Source organism: Epinephelus fuscoguttatus, linkage group LG20 (assembly GCF_011397635.1).
Source record: "Epinephelus fuscoguttatus linkage group LG20, E.fuscoguttatus.final_Chr_v1".
In the NCBI taxonomy this organism is placed as follows: Eukaryota; Metazoa; Chordata; class Actinopteri; order Perciformes; family Serranidae; genus Epinephelus; species Epinephelus fuscoguttatus.
The window spans coordinates 4547192-4573186 of record NC_064771.1 but is presented as its reverse complement, the minus strand read 5'-3'; the positions used below and the strand labels follow the sequence as shown (position 1 = coordinate 4573186).

At 42.0% G+C, this 25995-nt stretch overlaps 1 protein-coding gene across 3 annotated transcripts in view; it reads left to right on the top strand.

Annotated features, from left to right (window-relative positions):
• The window catches only part of jmjd1cb (jumonji domain containing 1Cb), a 180410-nt gene that overhangs the window by 139050 nt on the left and 15365 nt on the right, over window positions 1–25995 (top strand). For all 3 annotated transcript variants that reach the window (XM_049563853.1, XM_049563852.1, XM_049563854.1), the window contains 11 exons: window positions 7798–8068; window positions 10798–11349; window positions 11431–11779; window positions 12818–13790; window positions 13988–14185; window positions 15176–15348; window positions 16833–16995; window positions 18096–20616; window positions 23016–23217; window positions 24742–24956; window positions 25063–25215. In XM_049563853.1, the coding sequence (XP_049419810.1) occupies window positions 7798–8068; window positions 10798–11349; window positions 11431–11779; window positions 12818–13790; window positions 13988–14185; window positions 15176–15348; window positions 16833–16995; window positions 18096–20616; window positions 23016–23217; window positions 24742–24956; window positions 25063–25215 (5770 nt within the window). The remainder of the gene's footprint in view (window positions 1–7797; window positions 8069–10797; window positions 11350–11430; window positions 11780–12817; window positions 13791–13987; window positions 14186–15175; window positions 15349–16832; window positions 16996–18095; window positions 20617–23015; window positions 23218–24741; window positions 24957–25062; window positions 25216–25995) is intronic.

The window sequence follows — 25995 nt, the reverse complement described above, 5'->3', positions numbered from 1 at the left end:
CCAACACTTTGCACAATACACTACAAATGAAGAAAAAGCAAAGCACTTAAATGTAGAGTCACAGCTGAAAGACATGATCTGTGCTTGACTGAAAGGAAAACTTTCTGAATTATCAGTCTGGCAAGAAAACAAATTGCATTGGCATTTCCATAAACTGTAAATTAGCATCTGAGTATGTTTGTCTGATCCTCAATAACTGAGCTGCAGATTGGTCTGGTCTTCAGAGCGTCACTGGTTATTGGTGGGAAATCTCCACACAGGAGCGATTTATTGAAGTGATTAATCCAGACTTAAGAGAGTCCAAAACTGTCTCTGAGAGCAGGTGCTCCTGGAGCCTAGAATAATTTTTTCCTCCATTGCTGCGCTGGTGATATCTCTGTAATGCACAGAGCCCTTAAAGTCCTGACAGGTAATATTTTGTGTGTCTTGAGTACACAGGATATTATTTTGTTGGAATAAGTTGTTTTCTTGTGAGCACAAGTTGACAATTTGCTTCTTTTTTTTTCTCACAAAATAAAAGATATCACCTTTGAGGACTTAAGGGGCTCTGTAGGAATGAATGAATAACAGTCAGCCAAAACATTAAAATCACTGAGAGGTGAAGTGAATAGCATTGATCATCTTGTTATAATGCAATTTTCTGCTTGGAAACCTTGGGTTCTGGCAGCCATGTGGATACTACTTGACATGCTCCACCCACCCAAAGACCATTGTAGACCAAGTACACCCCATCATGGCAACGGCACTGCCAAAAGGAATACCAGCACCCAAGGTTTCCTGCAAAATATTGCATTGGAAATGGATTATCAATGTTATTCACATTATCTGTCAGTGGTTTTAATATTTTGGCTTATTGGCATATGTTAAAACGACTTAAGGGGACAGTTCACTCCCAAATCAAAAATACATATTTTTCCTCTTACTTGTAGTGCTATTTATCAATCTAGTTAGTTTTGGTGTGAGACGCTAAGTGTGGGCCTTAGAGATGTCTGCCTTCTCTCCAATATAATGGAACTAGATGGCACTCAGTTTGTGGTGCTCAAAGCACCAAAAACATACATTTGAAAACTCAACAGCAATGTCTCTTTCCAGAAATCATGACCCAGTCATTTAAGATAATCCACAGACCTTGTTGTGAGCAGTTTCATGTAGGAACTACATTTGCCAACCATATCACCACACAGAAAAAGGCGTGCATCCCATCATGGATGAAAGGCCTTTGCTTGTTACAACCCGAAATGTAAACATTCGCTCAACGCTAGGTGAGCTAGCAGCAGAGGTATGCTTTTTTCTATGTGGTGATACAATTGCCGAGTGTTGTACGGTACAAAGAAAATAGTTCCTACATCAAACTGCTCACAACAAGGTCTGTGAATTATCTTGAGTAACCAGGTCATGATTCTTGGAAAGAGACATTGTTGTTGAGTTTTTCAGATGGATTTTTTAGCACCACAAGCAGAGTGCCATCTAGTTCCATTACATTGGAGAGAAGGCAGACATCTCTGTGGCAGATATCTCCAACACTCTGCAACTCACACCAAAACAATAGCTCTGCAGGTAAGAGGAATAATATGTATTTTTGATTGAAAGGTGAACTGTCCCTTTAAATTGACTTTGTCATGGTAATCTGTTAAACTGTGAGGTTCCGTAACAGGCTGATAGTCAAGCAAAATAAGAAACTTCAAGCAGTTTTCATGTCTTTCATATTTATAACTCTATCTAGCCTCTCTCATGAACAATATTTTCACTTCACCATGATCTGTTTCTCTCAACATTTGTATCCCTAAATTTATGAAGCATTTAGTGGAGATAAGGCTTTACCGAGAGAATCAAAATAACTTTTCTACACCAGTCAGTGCAAAACAGTGACAACATTTGGGTTACCTCAATTGAACCCTTTGACTTTTGCACCAGTTTAAAGAAACATTTTGAGATTCACAGAATAAAAATCAAGCACTAAAAACTGAATAACTGCAGGTAATAGAGAGACAGTTTCTGGCAGTGTATGGATGCACACTGATTATCATCTGCCACAACCTGGAGATGAAATGTCAAAGTGAAATATTTATTTAAAGAGCAACTCCACCCAAGCCAAAAATCCTGCCTGCACTGCCATCTAGTGGCTGCAGCCTCTGCTACACATTCTGCATTACAGCATTTCAGTGACAAAATGCTACATCATAGTCTCCCATCACAGCAGCTGTGATGATGAGTGTTGACAGAAGTGAATCATCCCACAAAGGTCAGTGCACCACTGTTTTTTTGCATAGTGTGGAGTTGCTCTTAAATGCCAAGCTCTGAAATTAAGTCCAGTTTGTAATTCTGAGAAACAGTCACCTCCCTGCTGTTTGATTGTTGCTGTATGTTGGTGTTGCAGTTTATTTCTATGGGTTGGGGCTAACACCCCCAAAGCCTTATCCATCTGCTTCAGTAGCCCAGTGCAGGATCAGACTCTGTGTGAAAGGTTAGGATTACAAAGAGAGAGAGTGTCGTTCTGCCTTTCACAAATGACTGATCAGGAGGTAATCCCACTGCACCAGACTGTCCATGATCTTTAGCTCTCCTGCTCAGGTGCCCACCATGCATTATTTATGCCACTATAATTCCTATGTGGCATTAGCCAAAATTTATTTTGTCTCTTTTAATAGTTCCTTCTACATGGTGGTTCAGCAGTATTATTTAGCATGTTTAAAAATGACCAGCGTGTCCTAGACAGGGTCAGGAAGACAGAACAGCAATTAAACAGAGTGGCACATCAACCTTCTACCAGCAAGGGGCTGACAAGACTCCATAGTAACTCTGCATACACTGTCCTCTGCATCTCGTCAGATATAACTTGTCAAGTATCCAGCTCTACATTATTGATACTTTATTCTTCTTTCACAAAGTTAACAACAACACAAGAGCAACTGAACACCTACTGTTGGTCAAGAATTATACTTGACCTGTCTGGATCACATGGAATACATGAATGTGATTTAAGAGGCATAGAAACCAGACTGTGCGTATATTCATAACAAAAGTCAATTCCATGCTGGTTTGTCTCTGACTTAAGTGACTCAGGTGGGTGTTTCCATTTACGTATTACAAATGCTTACATTTGTGTGCAGTACAAAATGTAGTAAGATCAGCAGTCAGTCCATATACTCTTTAAATAAGATCTCCCTGCAGAGAGCAGTGCTAGTGTTTACTTCACAGCTAGACAGACTGTGGCTTCTTTTGCTTTCCATGCAGCAGCACTTCCACAGCCACTCTTCTAACCCCTCCCTTTACCTCCCTCAGCTCCAACCCACACATCAGACAAAAGCAGTGAAGCATATCTGTATGGTGGTTGCTGTTTCTTGAAAATACAGATTGGAAGTTTACCAAACTTATTCTCATACAAATCATCTCACCATTAGCATGACAACTGTGCTGCAAAGAAGTGATTAAAAAAAAACAACTTATAAAGACAAAAACTCTTCTTTGGATTCAAGCTTCAGAAGTCCAACTTAATTTACTTAATGGGCTTAGAGGGTAAAACCAAAGTAGAATATTGTACTTGCACAACAGAAACCTATATGAATGGGATATCATGGGTTCATAGATCTTCAGTCATTAAATATGGATACAGCACAGCTCTGTGGTTAAATGTTAAGTTTGGTATTTTTCAACCTGGACCCTATTTTCCAATGTTTTTGTGTCTAAGTGACTAGTGGGAACACGAATTTTTGAATTTGTTCAAGTATTAAGTGAGAGGACTGCAGCCAGCAGCTGCAAAACAGGCTATGGTTACCCACTTGGGGTCCACACTGTTAATGTGTGTCCACTAAGAGTGCTTGTTTTTGCCACTGACAGGCTCAGATTGTTATTCAAAGTGTCTGACAACATTATAAAAAGGATCCCTAAAGCGATAGGCCTTTTTGTAACAGAGAAAGATCCGTTTTGTTTAACCAGAAACAGCCTCAAAATCTCCATCCCCAAACCCACCAAACTCCATTTAAAAATACAGTAATTTTAGTGTTAATAGAGCCAGCATATTCTTACATCTAACTGTGTAAATTAAGGGTTTATTTCAACCAGACTGAAGTTGGTGAATATGAACCAAGATGCCTTCCTAAGTTTTATTTTGTTTGTTTATAACTTTGAATGAAGTGTGTTTTGAGATGATGACAAGCTACTGTTAATTTATGTGGGGTCTGGTGGATTTGACGATGGAGATTTTGAGGCTGTTTCTGGTTAAACAAAAAGGAACGTAATCTTAAACAAAAAGGTCTGTCTCTGTAGGGAACCTTTCCATAATGTTGTCAGACACCTAGAATAACAATCTGATCCTGTCAGTGGCAAAAACAAGCACTCTTAGTGGACATAAATTGACAGTTTGAACATGCTCCGGGTGGTTACATGGCAGCCTATTGCAGAGCTCTCACTCAATACTGGACCAGTTTCAAAAATTGTTTTTCTCATTAGTCACTCAGACACAAAAAACATAGGAAAATAGGGACCAGATTGAAAAAACACATAACTTATCCTTTTAGGGGTGTGGTTCCCACTGGTGCCAGTTGCAAATAAAAGTATGTACACTTTTGTTACTCTGAGACATTTTGTTAAAATAATGAAGAAAAACCATCCTCTAGATGTAAAATGTTCTTTGAAAAGGCCTTCTTGATGATCTAAATAAATGTATGGCACCTAAATGTTCTCTGCAGCATGGTTGGAAAGTAACAATTCCTGAACTCTGGGACTATGTATAACATGCCATAAGAAACTATTTTAGACTAAACAGATTCAGTCCTACAGTTAGAGGTATAGTGTTGCTCTCTCACATGACAGTGAATTTGAATGAATGATTTCTTTATTGTGTGTCTATAAAACTGCACATTGTATTTGAAATGAAACAGTGACTACATTTTAACTTGAGGATGTTTACATCCACATCATAGTCCTCCAACAGAAGGGGTCTGAAAGCAATTGAGCAATTAATCAAAAAGTTTAAGTTGCCACATTTAAAGTGGAACTGTGTCAAATTTAAAATGCATGCATGATAATCCTGTGATGTAAGGGCCTTTTTCCACATATAGTTTTTATTCAGTAGGAAAGCAGGGTGCTGGGGGCTCATCCAGTGTCCACCTGATCTGTTCCCACAAACAAGCCTTTCTATCTTGGTTGTGACAGTAGCCTAGTTAAAGGAGCAGTAGTGACATCACCAGCACTTTTTTTTGAAAAGTTCAGAGATTTTCAACAGGAAGCCCTTGGAGTGGCTGCAAAAAAAGGTGGAGTGCTCCGAATAAAGACGCTGGGCGCAACTCTTTTTTAGCAGTATTCGCGCTCTCCTCACTGGGAACAATTGTAAAAAGACGCCGGGACTGAGAAAGGAAACACAAATTAGTCCAAAAATATTAGTAAAAAATAATCTACTCTCCCAAACTCAAAAACAGAGTGCTGAAACTCAAATTTGTGATGTCATAGGGTATAAAGTCTGAAACTGTTCCACTGATGCTCTGGCATGCATGTACTGCAGCCATCTTTACTTCTGACTTGTTCTGGAAACCTTTTGCCTTCAGTCTGGCCTCCAGCAGTGAAACACATGATCATCTGAGTTGAGATCAGGTGACTGACCTAGACAGTTAATAACATTACACTGTTTGGACATTTAAAATTAAAAAAAGCTTGGTTGTTTTATTTTTAGCCTAAAATTGTGGGACTGTGTAAAATTGTCTCACACTCAAACAGTCTTAAAGATTGAAGGTAGCACTTTAACCCCAAAGTCATGTTTTCATTTCAAATCCAATGTGCAAGAGTAGAGTCAAATGAAAACATATATATCCTAATACTTTCTTACTGTGCTGTAGAGGTCAAGTTTAAGTTTGTGTTTTAACCTTTTTCTTAAGTGATTTTGTGTAGTATTTCTGAATTCAGTAGAGCTCTAGTAGACTGTTTAATAAGACAAACTAGTCAGCTTTTACACATTATTCATTTATCTGACCCAATCTCCTGATGGCCCACCCTGCATTGTGACTGAAGGAAAAAGGACAGTAACCATATTAATGTTGAGCATAGTAGAATGGTCACACCTTCATACTTTCTATCATTCCAAAGCTCAGATGGGGGTACAGTTGCTGACAGATTGATATGATATCTAATTAGCTATAAATCATTGTGCTGTATTAGACCACAGTAGATTGAAATGTGTCTCTAATGTTGTACCCATTCCCATTTACAAACAACATGGGGATGGAATACCAGAGACTCAGCCAGACATACACATTCAGTGTGTCTCAAATTGCATACTTCTGTACCAAACACTTAATACTTTGGAGCGCACAAGTACACTTAGAGCATTCACGCTGCATAGTACGGCAAAATGCAGTGTACTACTGGCGCACTCAAAATGTTCCAAAAGTTGAGGTAGGAATGGCGGACACTTCTCACCCTTAACAGTCGCCATCTTTGTGACGTGGCAAACTCCTCAACTTTTGACATGTTTTTTTTTGTACTAAATACCAATACTGTTGTGGAATAGAAGCTGTCAGAAATGTTTGTTGGGTCTGTAATGATTGGGCACTGTGAAGAATACTGTGAGTGTTAATGTTAGCTTGCTAGCCAACTTTCTGCTAACTATGGCAACACATTTTAATCAGCATTGACACTGTGGCGTAACTTTTGTTTATGTATGGGCGGAGATAGCCATTAAGTGTTGGCGATAATGCTCCACTGTCTGTTTGCAATTAACCATTCAAAAAGAAGACGAAGAAGAAGAGGCGGCTAAAGAAAAAACCACAATCACCTCTTCTAAGCGCAAAATGGCAGTGCAGGATTTGAGACAACACTATCCTGTTGAACTGAGTGCATCACACAAGATGTACTGCATTGAAGTATACTAACAGACGTATGCAGTTTGAGACACAATCTTAGTAAGCACTTTATTAGGAACACCTCTCTTAAACTAAAGAGGTCTACTTCAACCGTCTGGCAACAAAGCATCCTCCTGTTATGAAGGTTCCAGTTTTCGGTTTTTGTTCAGACTGTTTTAGGGAGAATATGATTGAACTGTTCGGTCATTTTGGAGGCTGAACTCTTCTTAAATAGATGAGAGGTAGACACATCAGTAGCCACTTGATGTATTAATGATTTAGTTTTCATTTCTTTTTATATTGCCTCAGCAGTGTAGGCTGACTGTGTACCCTATTGGTAGATCCAGTTGTTGCCATGGAGTCGGCTGAGGTTGTTTGAGGATATGCTGCTATTTTTAGGCCATAAATAACTGAGGAGGTTCAGGCATTATATATATGTGTCTACTATACCAGGATTTTTAGAGGTAAGACAAGGCAGGTGGTCATTAGGTGTAAAATGAAACTATTAACTAACTGAATGGAGAGAAAAAAAAAAAAAAAGTTAAAATTCCATTGTTATTTATGTTTCTTTGTGCATTGTGACATCACTGCGGGACTCAAAGAACATCAACAGCAGCCCAAACTACTTCCTCCAAAGTGATCATACAGTTGAATCAGCACCTCCCTGAACCAGTCTCAATAAAAAAAGTATACATTATAACATTTATGAGGGTTTTTAGCAGGGCTGTTTTGATTGCATTAGTTTTAGCTAGATGGATCATATAAACTGGCAGCTGTGTGTAATTTAAATTAAACAAAACACTAGCATAACTATAAGATTCACAAAGATAGGATTTATTACAGGGTTGTCATATTATTAACCTGTAGAGGTAACTGAGTCTATACATTCATAGTAATGGCTGTAATTCACAAGTGTGTATGTTCCTTTGCATGAGTTTACATAAGACTTATTTAATTCTTACAGAGTCATTACACAAGAGCCCAAGCCAACAGCCCCCGCCCCATCATGACCTCATCAGGCCCCAACCCAAAGGGTTCCCAGGGGACACTGGCTGCTCAGCAGCAGAGCCAGTCACAGCAATGCCAGCAACCAGCCAGCCAATCGCACCACTCGCCCGGCGGCAGCGGCAGGGAGCCGAGAGAGCAGCGCACCTCTCGCTCCTCCAGGAGGAAAGGATCAGATAGCAGTGTTCCAGAGGAGGACAAGGACAGGAGAGAGGAGACCACAGGGAGAGGTTAGTACAGTCACCATCAAACACTGCTCAACAACTGAGATCAAAAGATGTAAGGCAGCACTGTGATTTTAGTCATACTTTACTCTTCTTTTCCTGTGAGGGAATGATTTGAATATTTACATGTTTACAATAAAGACTTCTTTTTAGGATTGTCACACATTATTTTTTATGCCAATTAATTGCTGTTAATTGCAATTAATCACATTTTCAATTTCATTTTTAAAATTTGATCATTTTGCATTTCAAAACATATTACTATTACTCTGATATAATTTTGATCACTCACTGACATCCAGTAGTCCTCAGTTAATGCAACAGCATTTGCACTTCCAGTTTAGTAATGCAGGTCTTGTATGTGTAAAACTGTTCCCTGCAACGGTAAGGCTTATGGCCTACAGTCAGTTGCCACCCATTTAGCAAGCTCTGTAGTTAACTTCTGTGGTTGCCTACTGACATTAGTCTGATTAGCTGCACCTGTGAGTTCTGCTCGTAGATGGTAGCTCAAACTCGAAGTACTTTGGTGATATTTTGATTCCATTTGACACAGTGTGCATATTACTATGACTTATAAACTGAGCTGTCTGGGACTTTTCTAAAGTGAAATGAGCCATTTTAACATGCAGTTGTGTTGTTATTTTCCATCACTGTGACTTAAGGAAGCTGTTGCGGCGACTTTACTACAAGTAAGGGTGGGTTGAAGGGACAAAATAGCAGCACACGATTGAAAAAAGATTATGTTCAGACTTAAATCACATTGCGATCAATGCATTGACACTGACAGCCCTACTTCTTTTATTTAAGTTTGAAGTCATTGTAGTTCCTCAAAAGTGTAACACAAAATCTGCTACACTGAAAAAATAAAAATTAATTCGACTGGTCATGAAAAGGTCAATCTGAATTGAAGCATGTTCTTTTTAATGATCAGACTGTTTATTTTTAGTAGTTATTTCTAGTGTCTTTATAATGCCACTGCCGACATTAGTTCCGTGAGAAGAGGTCATAAGTCTCCATTTAGCTGTAACTGTCCAATGTCTTCAATTTATTTACTGCCACCAGCAGTATGTCACAATGAAAAACAAAGGTCAGCACCAGCTAAGAATCAGAGGCCTGCGACCTGATTGTTTTGCTCTTTTCTAACAAAAAAAGATGTGTTAGCCTTGGACCTTAGAGAATTATGGTATTTTATTAACCGTGAACTGGATCCAGAACTAAACTGATTATTGAAACCCAATACACACAATACACAATCATACACTTGAGATTCAACAACTTGCAATATGAATCTAATTATCAATACAGAGTAGTGTCAGACAAGTGTCTGTCTTTGTGTGATTATAGAGCCACTTTCTTTTCTTTATATCCATTCTGCTGTAATGGTCACCATATCACAGGAGATAATAGCTGCTTGTTGTTGCTTTGGTTATATTCAAGTGAGGCTGAGCTGCTTTCCAGGGACCTGGTTATAATTAACCATCGCCCAATACTCATTTTTAGAGCTTAAACGCATCATAATGTAACTCACAGCAACCTTTGTTAGTTGTTAATTACAGCCACCAACTGCTAACAGTTAATGTTAACTAGTTCCTTGGCTCCTCCTGCCGATTTGAACACGTAATCCACAATCAGTCAATCAGTCAATCAAGTCAGTCAATCAATCAATTGTATTTATAAAGCCCAATATAAAAATCACAATTTGCCTCAGAGGGCTTTATAGTATATGACATCCCTCTGTCCTTTGGACCCTCACAGTGGATAAGGAAAAACTCTTAGCAACTAAGGAGGGATCCCTCTTCCAGGACGGACAGACATGCAATAGATGTCGTACAGAACAGATCAACATAATAAATTTGCACTAATCTATACGACAAAATGATACATGAAGACAGACGGAGACAGAGAGATAAATTGAGACAGAGAGAGACCAGGAGAGACAGATCCAGAGAAAGATGCAGGGCAGACAGTTATGACAATGACGGTGTATTACAGGAGGTCCCCTGGCTGGCTAGGCCTATGTCAGCCTAACTAGGTGCTGGTCCAAAACAAACCTGAGCCAGCCCTAACTATAAGCTTTATCAAAAAGGAAAGTCTTCAGTCTAGTCTTTAACAGGGAGATGGTGTCTGTTTCCCGGACCAAAACAGGAAGATGGTTCCACAGAAGAGGAGCCTGATAGTGTTGTAGCATTATCAAGTAAACAATAGGGCGCATCCTCTGACACATTGATAGTAAATTTACTGTTTTCTCTTGTCCAGATGGCATCCCAGGGAAGATCTTTGTTCAGCTCAAACACATCTTTTATTGTCCCTCGGGTGATGGGGTGCTGTTAGTCTAGAGCCCTGCTTTTTAGCCTGTGCAAAATTGACGTAACACAACAGAAAGACATTGGCCACTGCCATCAGCGGATGTCATGTTATTTGCAAAAAGATCGTCGGCGGTCAACAAGGAGACGATCCACCCATACTGATGTTTGACCAATAAATCAGTGCATCTCTATCTTCATTATATCGTTGTGTCTCTACGTGTATATCATGTGGAGTTGAGTGTTTTCATATCAGTGCAGTATTGCATTGCACATTGCTAATTGTCAGTTACTGCAGGAAGAAGTGAAAGTCTCCACAAAGTAATAATCTCTGTTATTTCCAAGAGAAGGCAAGGAAATGCAGGAAGACATTTTAGTGATTGAATTGAGATGTAGAATGTCACTTCTTTGCTTTTCCTTTCATTTGTCCAGACTCCAAGTCAAAGGCCAAGCAGGCTGTGAACAAGCGCAGAAAGGGTGAGGAAGATGAGAAGAAGGCAGGTCTAAAGAGGCTGAAGACTGACATGACCTCTGACCTGTCAGAGAGCAGTGACTCAGAAAACCCACACAAGAGGACCGCCCACTCCTCATGCTCCTCTTCCTCCTCCTCGTCTTCGTCCTCATCCTCATCCTCCTCTTCCTCCTCCTCAGAGCCCAACTCTGAGAACGAGTTAAAGACTCGCAGCAGCGATGTGAAACAAAACAATGTTTCCAAAAAGGAGGAAGAGGAGAAGCCACTGATACAGGGCACCAAAATGAATGATTCCTCGTCTCTCATTGGCCGCCTGTCCCCATGGGCGGAGCTTCAGGCAGCAGATGACAGCAAGAAGGGTGTGGCTAAAGAAACGGGCAAAATAACAACGAAGGAGGAGGAGGAACTGGTTGCGGTAACACAGATCACCCAGTCTCCAAGGCAACAGACGCCTCTGATGTCTGACAGCATCCAAAGTGGCAGTATGGAGGGCAACAAAAACACTGTGAAAGGTACAGTCAGCTGAATAGTACCTGGTATGATAATCATTAGTATGGTCAGTATTCTCATATTATAATATTTTTATTTTTTAGCGTCGTCTCGATCCCAGACACCATCGTTGTCCCACCTCCATGGTGGTGGTGTGATTGACATCACAGATGATGCTCAGGCCACGGTGCACCAAGAGAGTTCAGAGGCAGTGTCGGCACTGCTCGCCTCACAGAAGGCCGAGTCCACGGCCCTCTCACCTTACCTCCCCCTCAACCCTTCTCCTGTCTCCTCGCCTCCCGTCCCTCCGTCTCCTTCGCCATCAGAAGGAGGCCGCAGGACGGATATTGAGCCTCCCATGCAGCAGCAGCAGCAGGGCATTATGGGAGGTGGCATGACAGCAGCCAGGAGCTTAGGCAACAAGATAGAGTTTGCTCCCTCCGAGGTCATCAGGTAAGAACAGTAGGCTTCAAATTGTGTTTAAGTGAGTTAAAGTCAGTTGTGAATGTTAACAACTCCTGCCTTTTTAATGTTCTGATGGATGAGTGCCAGATGTAGATATTATTATTTCCGCTACAGTCCCATCCAATGATTACAAACCCATTTACGAGTTCACATGGCTAAGAGATCATCTGTCATGAGGTGAAATCAGGTTTCTCTAAACTCTTGGCCCAGATTTCACCTCCATGAAACATCGTAAAATAGGGATCAAGTTGAAAACCGTAGTTACCCTTTAGGGGTGTGAAACATTATGAATTGAAGTCAAATTTAAAGAAGCTTTTGCATCAAAGCACATTTCAAATGGAAATCTTTAAAAAAAAAACATTGAAGTAGTCAGAACCCTGGTTTTCTGGACAAGTCCTGTAATAGAAACTTTGATAGCAAAAGCCTGGTCCTTATGAGCCTTGATCTGGGATCAGCCAAAAAGGCTGCCGTCGCTGCCAGTATACTGAAGCAACCAATGAATTGTTTGTCTTAATATAGAGATTATGATGGTTTCTCATTTTTTGTACCAATTTTGTTAAAACAAGTACATAGAAAGGCTAACGTGCATGTCATGATTTACGGTTTCAACGTTAAACCCAACTTTACATTCTAGCATGTAGCATGCTTGTAATTATGCATCAGATGAATAAAAATAACAAGCATTATATGGTCGCAGCTAATAAGTGTAAGATAAAGGAAAAGAAGTCCGCACACCAAAAAAGCTCCAATGCAAATAAAATTTAATTAAATCACTTCATGGATGGGTGACGTTTCGGGCACAAGGCCCTTCCTCAGACGCAGCTAATAAGTGACCACTTTGTTTTAAGAATAACAGAAAGTTGTGAGGAAAGTATTCATGATAGTGATTTGAATACAATTATTTTTCCCCTATGAAAGAGGCCGTGATAGAGGTTAAATAACATCATCTTTCCATATTTGACAAAGAAAATATAGATGATTTTGTACATATGTGAAATGCTTCTTTTCTCTGTGCTTTTTTTTTAGGCCTGTTACATCAATGGTTGAAACTGTGGTGCTGGTGGAGAAGGAGAAGACTGTCCTTCCTCATCATCTTCATCATCATCAACAGCAGCATCATCCGCAGCACACACAACAACAGCAACACTACACATCTATCCACCCCAGCATTAAGAGCCCGTCTCTGTCTGAGGAGACGAGAAAACACCCACAGCAACAGCCGCCCCCCCACAAGATGAACACAGTCCTCCCCCCTGACTTAGCCAAATCTAAAATAAACCCCAACCCAGCTCAGCTCGACTCCTTGAAACAGAAACCCCAGCACCCCAACAACTCTCAGAGCCACCCCTATCCCATCACAAACCCAGCTGACCTTCTCAAGGCTAAGCCCCACCCAGGCCTGCTGGACATCTCCAAACCTAAACCCAACACCTCACCAGAGGTCTCCAAACATAAAATACAGAGGTACCCTGATACCTCTCCACCTCCCATAAGCCGTTTGTCAGCTAAAGTAGAAACAGCAGAACCTCCACGGTCTGGTTTTAAGCCAGTGCCGGCGCGGTCAGAGTCAGGTGGAGTCAGTACAAGCAGCAACAGCAGCACCAAGAGCCCTCTGATCATTGATAAGAACGAGACCTTCACTGTTTACAGGGACCCAGCACTGGTCCGCTCAGACACAGAGAACTCCGTCTCTGCCACCGTCTCCTCGAACCACGTGGCGGCCTATCTCCATCCCCACCTGCACACCCTTCACTCCCCCTCCCCTCACTCCCCCTGCCTCACCTCCACATCCCACCCCCATGCCGCCTCCCATCTTCTCGCCCCTCCTCACAGCTCTGCCCTACCTCACCCACACCTGTTACCCCCCGGGGTGCTCCCAGCTATGCCTCCTCCTGCAGCATCTCTCCTTGGGGGCCACCCTCGGCTCGACTCCCCCAGTGGGTTGGGCCACCTTGCTCTGCCTCACCCAGCAGCTGCACACCAGCAGCAGTTCCTACAGGTCTGACTCCAGATATATACATTTTGAGCCACACTAAACAATACTTTTCTGTACAATCCATCTCTTGGGGCAGAGGTGGGGGGAGGGCCGATGGGGACCAGAGAAAGAATAATGTTGTTGAAAGTTTGAAATTGAACATTACTTACACCAGTCTCTCCAAAAGATAATAAACTAAAAACATGTGTCTTTGTTTTCAGGGTCAGGGCCCCCATCCACCCCCTCTTCTAGCCCAGGCTCACAGTGGGGCAGCAGGCCTGGGTCTTTACCCCATCCTCTGGCAGTACCCCAATGGAACACCAACCTCCTACCCCCCAGGGCTCAACCTGCCCCCCACAGCCAAGTGGGTCCACCCTGACAATCCTGTCGCTGTGAATTCTGATGCCTCTCTCAGGAGGGTAGGTGTAGAGATACTGGCTTGTATATGTGTGTTTTGGAGGAATGGTACAAAGACACTGTGTCTCTTTATTTGATAGTAAGTTGTGTGTTTGTCTTGAAACAAAGAGAACAGCTGAGAATGGATGAATGGAGGGAAAGAGGGGTGGAAGGGTGTGATAGAGAGAGGCGATTTTGGCAGATAGGGAGGAGAGAGGAAAAACCTCTTGAGACCAAATCAGATGTAGCTAGGCAGGCTTTTAAAGGAAGTCCAACTTAAAATGAATCAATATAATGTTCTTCAGATGATTTTTGACATGAAAGCTTTTTGTGATGAGAAATAGTGTTTACTTTTAATTTTATGCCTCTGCACCAGCGACAGCCATGGCCGGAGTCATTGTCAAAGTCATTGTGGCTGCTGCCATAGTGTCCCAGGAGTTGTTCCATTATTCATTGTCTCTGGAGGACATCCAGGATTTGTCCTTAGGTGACATCATCAGTACAGTTTGGTTCTGCACAAAGAAAGTGGTTCAAATTCTTTCATTTAAATTGGACTGTACACTCATTAGGCTCTGTCCCTTCATTGATTGGGGTGTAGAGTATAAGCACTCAAGAAGCAGGTTTGAGATGTACAGGCCAAAGTGGATTATCCTTCTTATATCATTTCTACTTGAGAGTAATCAAAGCTTAAACATTGTAACACTTTTAAAATGAGACTTCTCACTTTTATTTAACTACTCCAGCAAGCTGAAACTAGTTACCTCACAGATGTAAGCATTGGAGCGCTGATGAGGGTGCTTCTGTCTTTACCCGAAAATAATCCACTCACCCTCTGGCCAATTACAGCTGAGTGTCCATGGTGAAAGACAACATTATTGTATCATGACATGTCTAACCACATTTTCTGTGGAATTTACATTTTAGTGTATTATTTTATCGATTAAATATCTGTGTGTGTGTGTGTGTGTGCGCGCGTGCGTGCGTGCGTGCGTGCGTGCGTACTATGTGTGCAGAACACAGCCAGTCCGTGGTTGCACCAAGCTGCTGGTAGTGCCGGTGACAGTCTGGGTTTATTGAGCCACGTTCCCGTTCGGCCAGCCAGCGCTGACGCCCACCGCCCCCCTGTCAAGATCAACACACACACAAGCCCTCCACTGTCAAAGGCCAGCGTGAATGCTCATAAAGAGTAAGTAGACAGACTAGTAATATGTAAAGTTCTGTAATATACTGGATTGGCTTGAACTAAGAATGTACCAGTCTAACAGCAACCAAACACGACTAATGGACCTTTAAAATGTACATTTGATATTAGGATATTTAAATGCTTAATTAAACTCCTGTCAAGATTAAGCCAGTGCTTCCTAACATTTTGATGGTCTGTTCAGAACTGACTTTCTATTTGTTTATTTGTATTCAATTTTTAAATCTCATTTAAACTTTTTGAAATATTTAGACTTGTTGGGAGTATGGTAAAATGTCCTTTTCTGGCTTTTACTTGATGTTGTATTACAGTGTTCACAGCTAGTTTGTGGGACTCAACTGTCAGAGTGCAGAGAGCTTCTTGAACATTTTAACTCTTTAACTCGCTGTCACGCCCACAATTGTCACTCTTCATACATAATTTTTAGTCAAACAATGTTGCTATGGAAGCAGATAGACTTACACATTTGGCACAGTGAGCCAGGAAGTGAAACCAACTCCACTAGCTGATGCCATTGAAGTCAATGTAAATTGAGACCAGAAATCTTAAAATATTCCACAGAATTCATACATTAATGGTATCAACATTGAAAGCCAGCATTGCAGTGTGGGGCCAGCTTTTCAAAATGCAGCATTCACACCCAAAATTTCTTTAGAAATTGCATTGACTAGTTTACTCCATATACGATCTGATCTGGATTGCCTTAGAATAGAATTCTCCAGATAGAGAGTATATGGTAAACGAGGAAAATTCCCTGGAGAGGACAAAGGAAGTTTAAAAGTCGAGTGTTTAACATGTGTACAGCTAAAACTATTTTTACACATTCCTAGCATTAGTTGATGTTCAGCCCAGCTGCATTAGAAGCTAGTCAGCAAAGCACTCCAGTCTGGGGACAGTCTCAGAAAAATCCCAGAGTCAGAGGGAGCATGAGGCATTCAATTTGTCTTGTACACTGGAGCAGCACACCCTTTCCTTTTAAAGCTAGATGTGTTTAGAGAGCCCAAGCAGAGCAGCAAGAGAGCTAAGTTAGCCCTGAGACCAGCAGCGCCAGGTCAGCCAGATGAAGTGAAGTGGCACTAATCCAGTATTAAAGCAGTTCAGACAGAATGCTGTTCTTTCAGCAGCCTGTGCTTTCCTCATGTAACCACCGGCCATTTGGCCATTAGTTAAGACACCACTGAATACCCCTACACACAAACACAGCATCACAGAGAATACATCACACGTCACTTGTCTCTCTCATTAGCCTAGTTATGACATGGTCATTAAAAACATCTGAACAGCCAATAATACCAAGATACTCTGCAGATGGCCTAAACTCGTCTGTTACTTAAGTATAATATGACTTTAATACATCCACAAAAATCACTCACATCTTAGCTGCTACTTCCTGTTTTCATTTTTTGAAATATATGACAAAGCCCTGTGAAATGTAATGACTTATTAGATGTTGACTTGTCTGTGTGCAGAGATGTGGAGAAGAAAGGCTTTGTGGACCCGATCAGGACGTTGACATTGGCCCAACTGAAGCAGGAGCAGACAGACAGGAGTCGAACCCCCACAGGAAAAGACGTCCACCCACATCGCCTCTACCTAGATCCCCACAGCAAGGCTCGCCTGGCAAATACACAGGTAAATTACTCCACAAAGATATTGTTATCAGAATCTTTATTGTTATTAGAAAAACTGTCACTAATAGTAGTATTAACATCTTCAGCTGCATAATTATAGGGCTGGGCTATATGGCCTTAAAATAATGGCCTGATTATTTTAGGCCTTATTGCAATACACAATGTATATTTTGATATTTTAAACCACCTCTAAACTACCGTAGTCTACTAAAATACTAAACTACTAAATAAACTGCTATCACAATAAAGTATAGGAAAGTGCCATTATAATTTAGTTCGACAAAGCACTATTATAATAAAGTTATGATAAGTGATAAAGTTAAAGTAGTGTTATAATAAAGTTAATATACTGTCAAAAATAAGTTAAATAAGGTATTGTTATAATAAAGTTAAATAAAGTACTGTTTAAATAAGGATAAATAAATTATTGTTATTATAATCAGTAAATCAAAGGTGTCAATCAAATGCTAAAACAAAAAATTAAATAGATAAAAATAATCACACCTACTCTATACAGTCAAAAATAGTGATACATTTGCATATACCCATACAGAAAGTATTGTTATAATAAAGTTAAATATTGTTTTAATAAAGATAAAGTACTGTTATTATAAAGTACTATTATAATAACGCAAAATAAAGTACGGAGTAAAGTTAAATCAATTGTTGCTATAATGAAAGTAATCAAAATGCTGGTCAAATGTTAAAAATGATTATTAAAATGGATGGATCACACCTACTTGAAGTAGATAAAATCAAAAGGAGTGATATATTTGCAATAAACACATGTATCAAATGTTCCACTGCAATGTAGGATGTCTTTTTATTGGCATTATTGTATCTGTCAGTAGGTGGAGTATGGTTTAAAATTGCTTGCTGATTGCCAAAGGATCTTATATATTATATTATTTCTTTTTAGCATTTTCAGTCAAACCTGTCCTGGGTGACAGTGAACTCTCTCTTTAAATTGAAGATTGACATCACATCGGCCTCATATGTTAGTCTACATATAAATTAAATGACCTCAAAAGTGTAACAGGAATGTTGGAATATGTGTCCCAAAATGAGGAAACAGTGTTTGCATTTTTTTTTTTTTTACAGGATGCAGTTCAGGCAGCAGATCGAGCCAGTAAATACAAAGAGGAGAATCGGCAAATCTTGAAAGAGAGCATTGAGGTCGCTCCCTTCACCGCTAAGATCCAGCGCTCCAGCGACCCTGGGATGGACAGGGACAGAGAAAGAAGCAGAGATCCAGCCTTTCCTGTCCGGATACCAGCTCTCGCCTCCCCAAGCCCCAAGGCCAGCCACATCCATCCCCACGTCATCCCATCAGAGAAGAGCAACTACTTCACCACACTGTCCAACAGTGTAGTGAATGAGCCTCCAAGACTATACCCCTCCAAGGAGCTCAGCTCTTACTATGAGAAAGTGTCTGGCGGAGGTCCAGGGGTTGTGGCCAGTGTCGGGGCGGCTGTGCCAAGTCAGGGAGCTCTGTCCCTGGGTAGCTATAGCTCCAAAGCCTCCCTCTCTAAGCCCCCTCCTCTCATTAAGCACCAGCCAGAGGGGGGAGAGGGTTTAGCGGGGAAAATCACAGAGCAGCTAAGTCAGCAGGTGACACTAGTTCAGCAGCAACATCAGCACCACACAGGTATGGACAGGATAGAACGCCGCAGCCCTGCCATTTCTCCATCCTGCTCTACATCTTCCTCTTCCTCCTCAGCACCCAACCACCACCACCATCATCACCACCACCACCACCAACAGCAGCAGCAGCAACACCAGCTCAGGGCAATGCCATCTCTCCACCGAGCGCCAGTCTTCCATCCGCCAACACAGCATGCGCTGGAACGCAAAGAGGCTGCAGAAAGAGAGAGGGAGCGGGAGAAGGAAAGGGAACGAGAGAGGGAGAGAGCAGGTTACGGTGGACGTCTGTCTCCACCAACCCTCACACCCATCCAGCCAGTTAGCTTAGCAGCAGCTGGTAGCAAAACATCAGCGGAGCAGCAGAAGCCTCCCACGCTGCTTCCAGAGCTCAGGGATGTCAAAGGTCATGGAAATGCTGCCGCTGTCACTTCTGTGGCCTCAGCCATCAGTGGGGAGATTATGACTTCATCTACAGATGGGTGGAGAGGTGGTGAGATGATTCGGGAAAGAGGAGGCTCATTCTCTGGAGAGAAAGGAGTGTTAAGGGGCAAGCCCCAAGCCGCAATGGCATCAGTCATTGTGCGTCCATCGACATCTATTAAGTACGACAGTTCTGTTGGTGCTAACAAATCTGGTGCTATGATCCTTAAGGAACTCCCCCAGGGAAGGTTCTACCAATCCACGTTTCAGGGGGAATGTCCTAGACTAGGGGAGAGTGTTAGAGAAGCTGTAGCTGGCAGGGTTATCCAACCTAACTCCAACCTGGATGACATGTGTGTCCAGTATAAAAAGCGTGGCATGCAGGGAACTATGGGAGCCAGTATCACAAACTCTGTGTGCAGGACTGCCACATCAGCTTTTGGCATACAGAGTATCAGTGGGACAGCTCTCCCTGAACAGGGCTACTCAGGCACAGCTCGAGGAGAGATGTCATCCCACAAAACTGGCATTTGTGGCCGGGTGCTGAGCCACTCGGGACCAGGAGAGTACCAGGAGGGTTTGGGCTCACGCACCACATCTCCAGGGGGGTCTCTGTCATCCCCTAGTCCAGCAGGGACACCCCAGTCCAGTCCAAGTCTCACCCCAACACCAAGCTCCGTTTCTGGCTCCAATCAGCCTTACTCCTCCTCCTTCATCCACCTTAAGAAGCACAAAGCTGCCTTGGCTGCAGCCCAATCCAGGAGCAACTTCTCCCCTGCTCCTACACCCGTTACAACTGGAAACTGCTCCCTGCCTGTGGATCCAGTTGAGAAAAATCCCATTCACAACTCGCCACCTCCACCCTCCTCTAGCCAAGCCTCATCATCTTCGGTTGATAGCAGTAGCAGCAACTCAGCAAGTGGGAGCACAACAACAGGCAAGTCCAGTCCCCTGCCTAATGGCCAAACTTCTGGATCCGCCTCGACAAGCAGTGGGCAGCCCAATAACTACCACAAGCTGAAAAAAGCCTGGTTAACCCGACACTCAGAGGAGGACAGGAACACAACAGCTACTGTAAGCTCCACCACTACTAAACCAGAGAAACTGCCTAGCACCACCACCAGCACAAGTAATGCCACAGCCATGTCAGAAATGATCAAGCCCTGTACAGTCAACCTCAGCGCCTCCACCTCCAGTGACGTGGAGATGAGCAAAGACAGTGGAGGCAAAGTCGAGAGAGAGAGGCAGCTGGAGGAGAAGGTGGGAGGGGCGGCAGCAGCAGGAGGAGGAGGGGAGGAGAGGAAAGCAGCTCCTTCATCAAGGCGGGGGAACAAACGGACATACGAGTCCGGTTCAGAGAGTGGAGGAGACGACTCTGATGCCAGTGAGAGCAAAATAGAGGGCCGAGCCAAGCGTCAACCTAAACCAACCTATAAGAAGAAACAGAATGATATGGCCAAGAAGAAAGGAGACAACGAAAAGGAGGAGGATGACTTGAAGCCCAATGGCATCTTCAGATCAGCTCGAGAGAAGACCAAACTCAAGCTAGCCAGCAGCAGTAAGTCTTATTATAAACAGTCTGGCAGTCTTCTCTAAACAGTTTCCCAGGAAGCAAGATTGAACACAGCCTTGCAATACTCTGTACTGTGGTTACTGTTAACAAATGTTGTTGAAAGATTCCAATGGTGTGTTAATTGGTTGTTTTCCTACTTGTTCCCAAGCCAATTGGTTCCTACTAAATACATATATCTGTGAAGGTTCTAGATAAGACGTTCAGAACCGCTAAGTACCACCATCTCTGACTCAAACAAATGGGTGTGTGGCTACTCCTCCCCCCTCCCTATCTTTGTGTTCTCAGCAAGGTGTCGAAAGCGGCTCTCTCGTCTAGCTCCATATTTGGCATGGCCTGTACTATACAACCAAATTGGAAATTTTTCATACTACTGCCATTTTCTGCTATAACTTAGTGACAGCATGTGGACATCAAGTAAAAAAAAACACACAGCTCGTGTCATAGCCTCTACTTACCATTTTCTGCTCTTTTGTTTGAGCTGTAATGCTTTTTACTTGCTATGCTTAGCTACTTTTTAGGTAAGGCCTATTCAGCTGTGCTATTTCGAAAGCACTTACTAATACTGCCCTGTTCTATTTTGTTATGAGAGCACTTGGACATAATGACAGTAGAACAAACTATAGTCTGCTCTAAGTTAATCTTGGCTGATTGCTTGTTTTGACCATAGACTGTATAAAATTATGGACATAGCCACCACTATATCACCCATTGGTTTGGGACTCCGATTTTGAAACCTCAAGTTTGGTATTTTGGTCTTCGCCAGAGGTGACCATATTTGGACAAGAGGGTAGAGATAGCCGAAAGGCTAGGCGCTCCCTTCTTGTTATCACATTTTGAAGCCTCAAGTTTGGCATTATGGCCGTCCCCATCTTGGATTTTTGGAGCTAGAAATGGCCATATTTGGATGAGAGGGTAGAGAAAGACGAAACCCTAGCTGTTAGCATAGCATGGTGCATTTATAGCTATGGTTAATTGTGATAATGCTAATGCAAATTTACGCCAGCAAAAAAACAGACTTAAAATGATAAAAACAAAATGTGCATATCACAAAAACTGAATATCTGTCTCCATAGAGGGTCTTTTAGTACAACCAAACACTAAACAAGACTTAACTAGACGATCAAAATGTTACAGTTAACTTTCATGAACTGAAAACACTGAAATAGCAACTGTTTGGGCCATGCCATGGTGACATTACCTTACCAATGTTGCCATGGTAGCGACTGATCAACTGACGGCACCCACCTGTCACTCAAAGTGGTTAAGCCTTTAATCATGCAAAACTTTAAGCTTTAGTAACACTTAAATGGGTGAGTTATATAAAAAGTCACCCCTATATAGTTGTCAGAAGAGGAAAAATTAGCTAAAGGGTCTGTAGGTCTATACAGCTAGACCACAGCTGTGTTTAGTGACAGGCTGCAAGCATGTTTATTACTGCTGTAAAGTTGGCATTTTAACATGGGGCTCTATAGGGATTAACTCCCTTTTTGAGCCAGCCTCAAGTGGCCATGAGAGGAACTGCAGTTTTTGGCACTTCTGAGTCGGCATAATTTTTCAGCCCCAGAGGCTGCTACTAGCCCCAGAGCACATGTTAGTTGACTTGCTGCTGGCTAGAGATTAGCACTGAGAATACAGTTAGAACATAGAAAGGGATATTGGAATGAGAGGCTATGACGAGGCTTGCCAAATTAGTAATGCAAAGTGAACCATGTTCATTGACAACCAAAAAGGTTGGTTATGCAACACATAAAAATCCAGCCACAACCAATAGCCCATTCTAGCATTGTAAAATCCATTGAATGGCAGTGATATTTTACAGGAAGCAAACTAGCAATTTTTAAATTTACAGAACAAATTAATGAAATCGGTAACAGCTACTTACCTATTATGACTACTCGAGCGTGACTTCATTCTCTGCTCTGGACACCATTGCTCCATGATATCTTAACATTGCATAGAGTGGTGTGCTGCTTTATTCATGTTGGAAATCTCAGATCCATCATCATTGTTTTATATATTTTTTTAATCTCAGTAATTTTCTAAAACAGCTGGTCACCATAGTTTTCATCAAATCTTACTCAAACAGGATGGAATGGTGCTTTTGTTTGGGACATTTTTTCACTGGCAGAGAAGTCTAAATTTGGTGGATTTGGTAGACGTTTGTTTTTTTTTACATGTATGTGTTAATGCAAAGCCTCTTAGCTATTTGAAGCCATAATGTTCCTGTAGTGCAAAAAAAGACTCATCTTCTCTCCTTTGGTGTTTTTTTCTTGTCTGTGTTGTGATATTTTGATGTCTTTGACTCCAAGTTCATGAGCAACTTTTAATTAATCATAATAAAATGTAGGTAATATCACTAATTCAATAATGGGAACTCTCCTCAGATGGGATCCCCCGCTCTGTCCTGAAGGATTGGAGGAAGGTGAAGAAGCTGAAGCAGACAGGGGAATCTTTCCTGCAGGATGACTCGTGCGCAGAAATTGGACCCAACCTGCAGAAGTGTCGAGAGTGCAGGGTGGTCCGTAGCAAGAAGGGAGAGGAGCCAGCACATTCCCCCGTCTTCTGTCGCTTCTACTACTTCAGACGGTAAAACTTCATTTTTTTCTATTGTTTATCTGCCGTCTGCCTTAATGCAGATGGCTTCCTCATGTCTATGGTTGCTCTGCTGCTTTCTTGCCCTTCAAGGACAAAGTATCGCTCCATGTACCTTCACTACAGTTTTCTGTAAAGAGAGCAAGCCTTAGGGCCTTTGTTTTTAACAGGCTGCTTGTCGGGATAGAATAATACAGATGGAGAGAAGAGGAGAGAGTTCTCATCAAAAATCCTGCCCTAGCTACAACACGTACATTATTAATCATATGACTTTTGCAGTACTGCGTCTGTGTTTCTCTCTCAAACTGGAACATTTACTGTGATTACACACACACACACACACACACACACACACACACACACACACACACACACACTTGAGTTGGATACACAGCAGCTGCAGTCTGGAGTCTAACAGGGTAAATCTGCCAAAGAGGATTTTCTGCTCTATAATCTTTTCCTCACTGCAGAACTGCTGCTGCTGCAATCTCTCTGTCTCCCCCTCCCCTTCTCTACATCTCCACTTCTAATTCTGTCTCTCTCACCCCATCTCACCTCCTCCCTGTCTGACGCAGTAGACTGGGATTTCATAGACATTCACCTGAGATGACTGGGTTGTTTAAGGACACCATGAAGTGGGTGGGTGTACGGAGCAATGTCTCATCAAGAAAACCACCCTCTCATTCTGTCACTCAGTGCCAGTAAATAATTGCATATGCCCTACTTTTGACACAGGGGTGTTATATACTTGACAACTTAGGATGAGGAATGAGGATTACTAATATATATAGATGAATGGATGGATGGATGGAATGTTAGACAGATGGATAAAAAGTATTAGATAGATAGATAGATAGATAGATAGATAGATAGATAGATAGATAGATAGATGTACTTAAGCTATTCAGACTGCTTGGAAATGTGCAGATACAATAATATTGCAGTAATATAATTAATATTGTATTATCTGTCATCTTCACTGCACCCTCTGAAGCAGCAGAAGAAAGGATTTTGGGACTGTTTTTTTTCTCTTTTTGGCTTCAAATGGCTACAAAATACCCCTCATATCTACTATTATACAAGGAATTTCTCCTGTCACACACAGTATTATGATCTGTATCTGACAACTTAAGAGTGGTGATGTGAGAAGATAAACTCAGGAGCTACACCCAGAATTTACCAGCTTTTTGCTGTTGATGTATCTAAATCTCCCTTTCTGACAGCATAATGTTGCTTTGCCTTTCCTATTTTCTGTGTAGCAAAAGCAGCTATAGCTCTGCTTGGCATCAGCTGAATTTTTAATATGGTGTATGACACTGCAAGTGCTTTTAAATGCAATTTTTACAGCATGTTATGTGGTGCACAGTGTGCAGAAGGAGCCTGTGGTCGTTTTCATCATGCTGTATGAGTCCAAGATAATACTTTTATTATCTGAGTGTGCCCAGTGGTTATGAAGGGTGCTTTTCATATTTGTTCTTTCCTGGACTGGGTGCTAGTGATCCGTTTCCTCCAATCCAGGCTGTCCTACAGTAAAAATGGAGTCATCCGGATGGATGGCTTCTCCACTCCAGACCAGTTTGATGATGAAGCCCTGGCCCTGTGGGTCCCTGGGCTGATGGAGGAGAGCCATTTGGACCAAACCACAGCCAAGTACATCCTCAGCTTCATAGGAGACAAGTTTTGTCAGATGGTTTTGACTGAGAATACTGCAGCCACCTGGGTCAAGAAGGATGGTAAGATATCTTTAAAAAAGGCTGACACTGATGAAATCTCCCTAACTGTGTCTTTAAATTGATCCTAGTGTGTGTGTGTGTGTGTGTGTGTGTGTGTGTGTTTCAGCCAAGCTGGCGTGGAAGCGAGCAGTGAGGGGGGTGAGGGAGATGTGTGACGCTTGTGAGGCAACACTCTTCAACATCCACTGGGTCTGTCAGAAATGTGGCTTTGTTGTCTGCTTGGACTGCTACAAGGCCAAGGAGAGAAGGAGCTCCAAAGGTCAGTTGTGTGCATGTTTGGACAGTTAGCAGCTATAGAGCAGGCTGCACAGGGATTCTTGCACGCACTCATATCACAGACAACCAGTCAACTGACTTCTACCAGTCGAGCAAACGAAATCCTACTTTAAAGGTACCCTCAAAGGTCATACAGCGTGTCTTAAATGTCAAGTTGTACTTACTTCTTTAGAACATACTATTTGTACTGTACCTTTCTTCTTAAAAATGCTCTGGCTTGCCTTGGGTTCCATGGTTTTTGGTCCTGGCAACACATGGCATTGACGCATCAGGCCCCCAAACCAGTTTATATGTACCAAAAATTGGGAACCTGAACATGACCTGAAAAATACTTCCATGTAAAATCAAGTGAAGTCCGTGCGGACTTTACTTGATTTTACATGTTAACTTTTTTGGTCCAGCACCCACCCTCATACAGGGTAAGATGTGCGTGTTGTTTTTCCACTTTTGTCTGAAAAATACTTCCAACATCAAAACCAAATGGGAGCTGTTGATCCGAATTTCTTTTACTCACTTGTTTACAGCATGCAGTCGTGGATTTACAGTAACCAGACTCTTACAGAGAAGATAAACAAGTCCAATTTCCTGCATAACCTTTCTCCAAATCTTACATCCCTACTTTAAACACCAAAGTCCCACAATAACACAATTGAGGCAGCAGTAGACAGGCTGCTGATGATAAATCACTTTTTTCGAAACGGAGTCTGGCTTTGAGAGGAGCGATTTAAAGGCTTCAGTTTCGCGTGGGAAATTACTGTCTGAC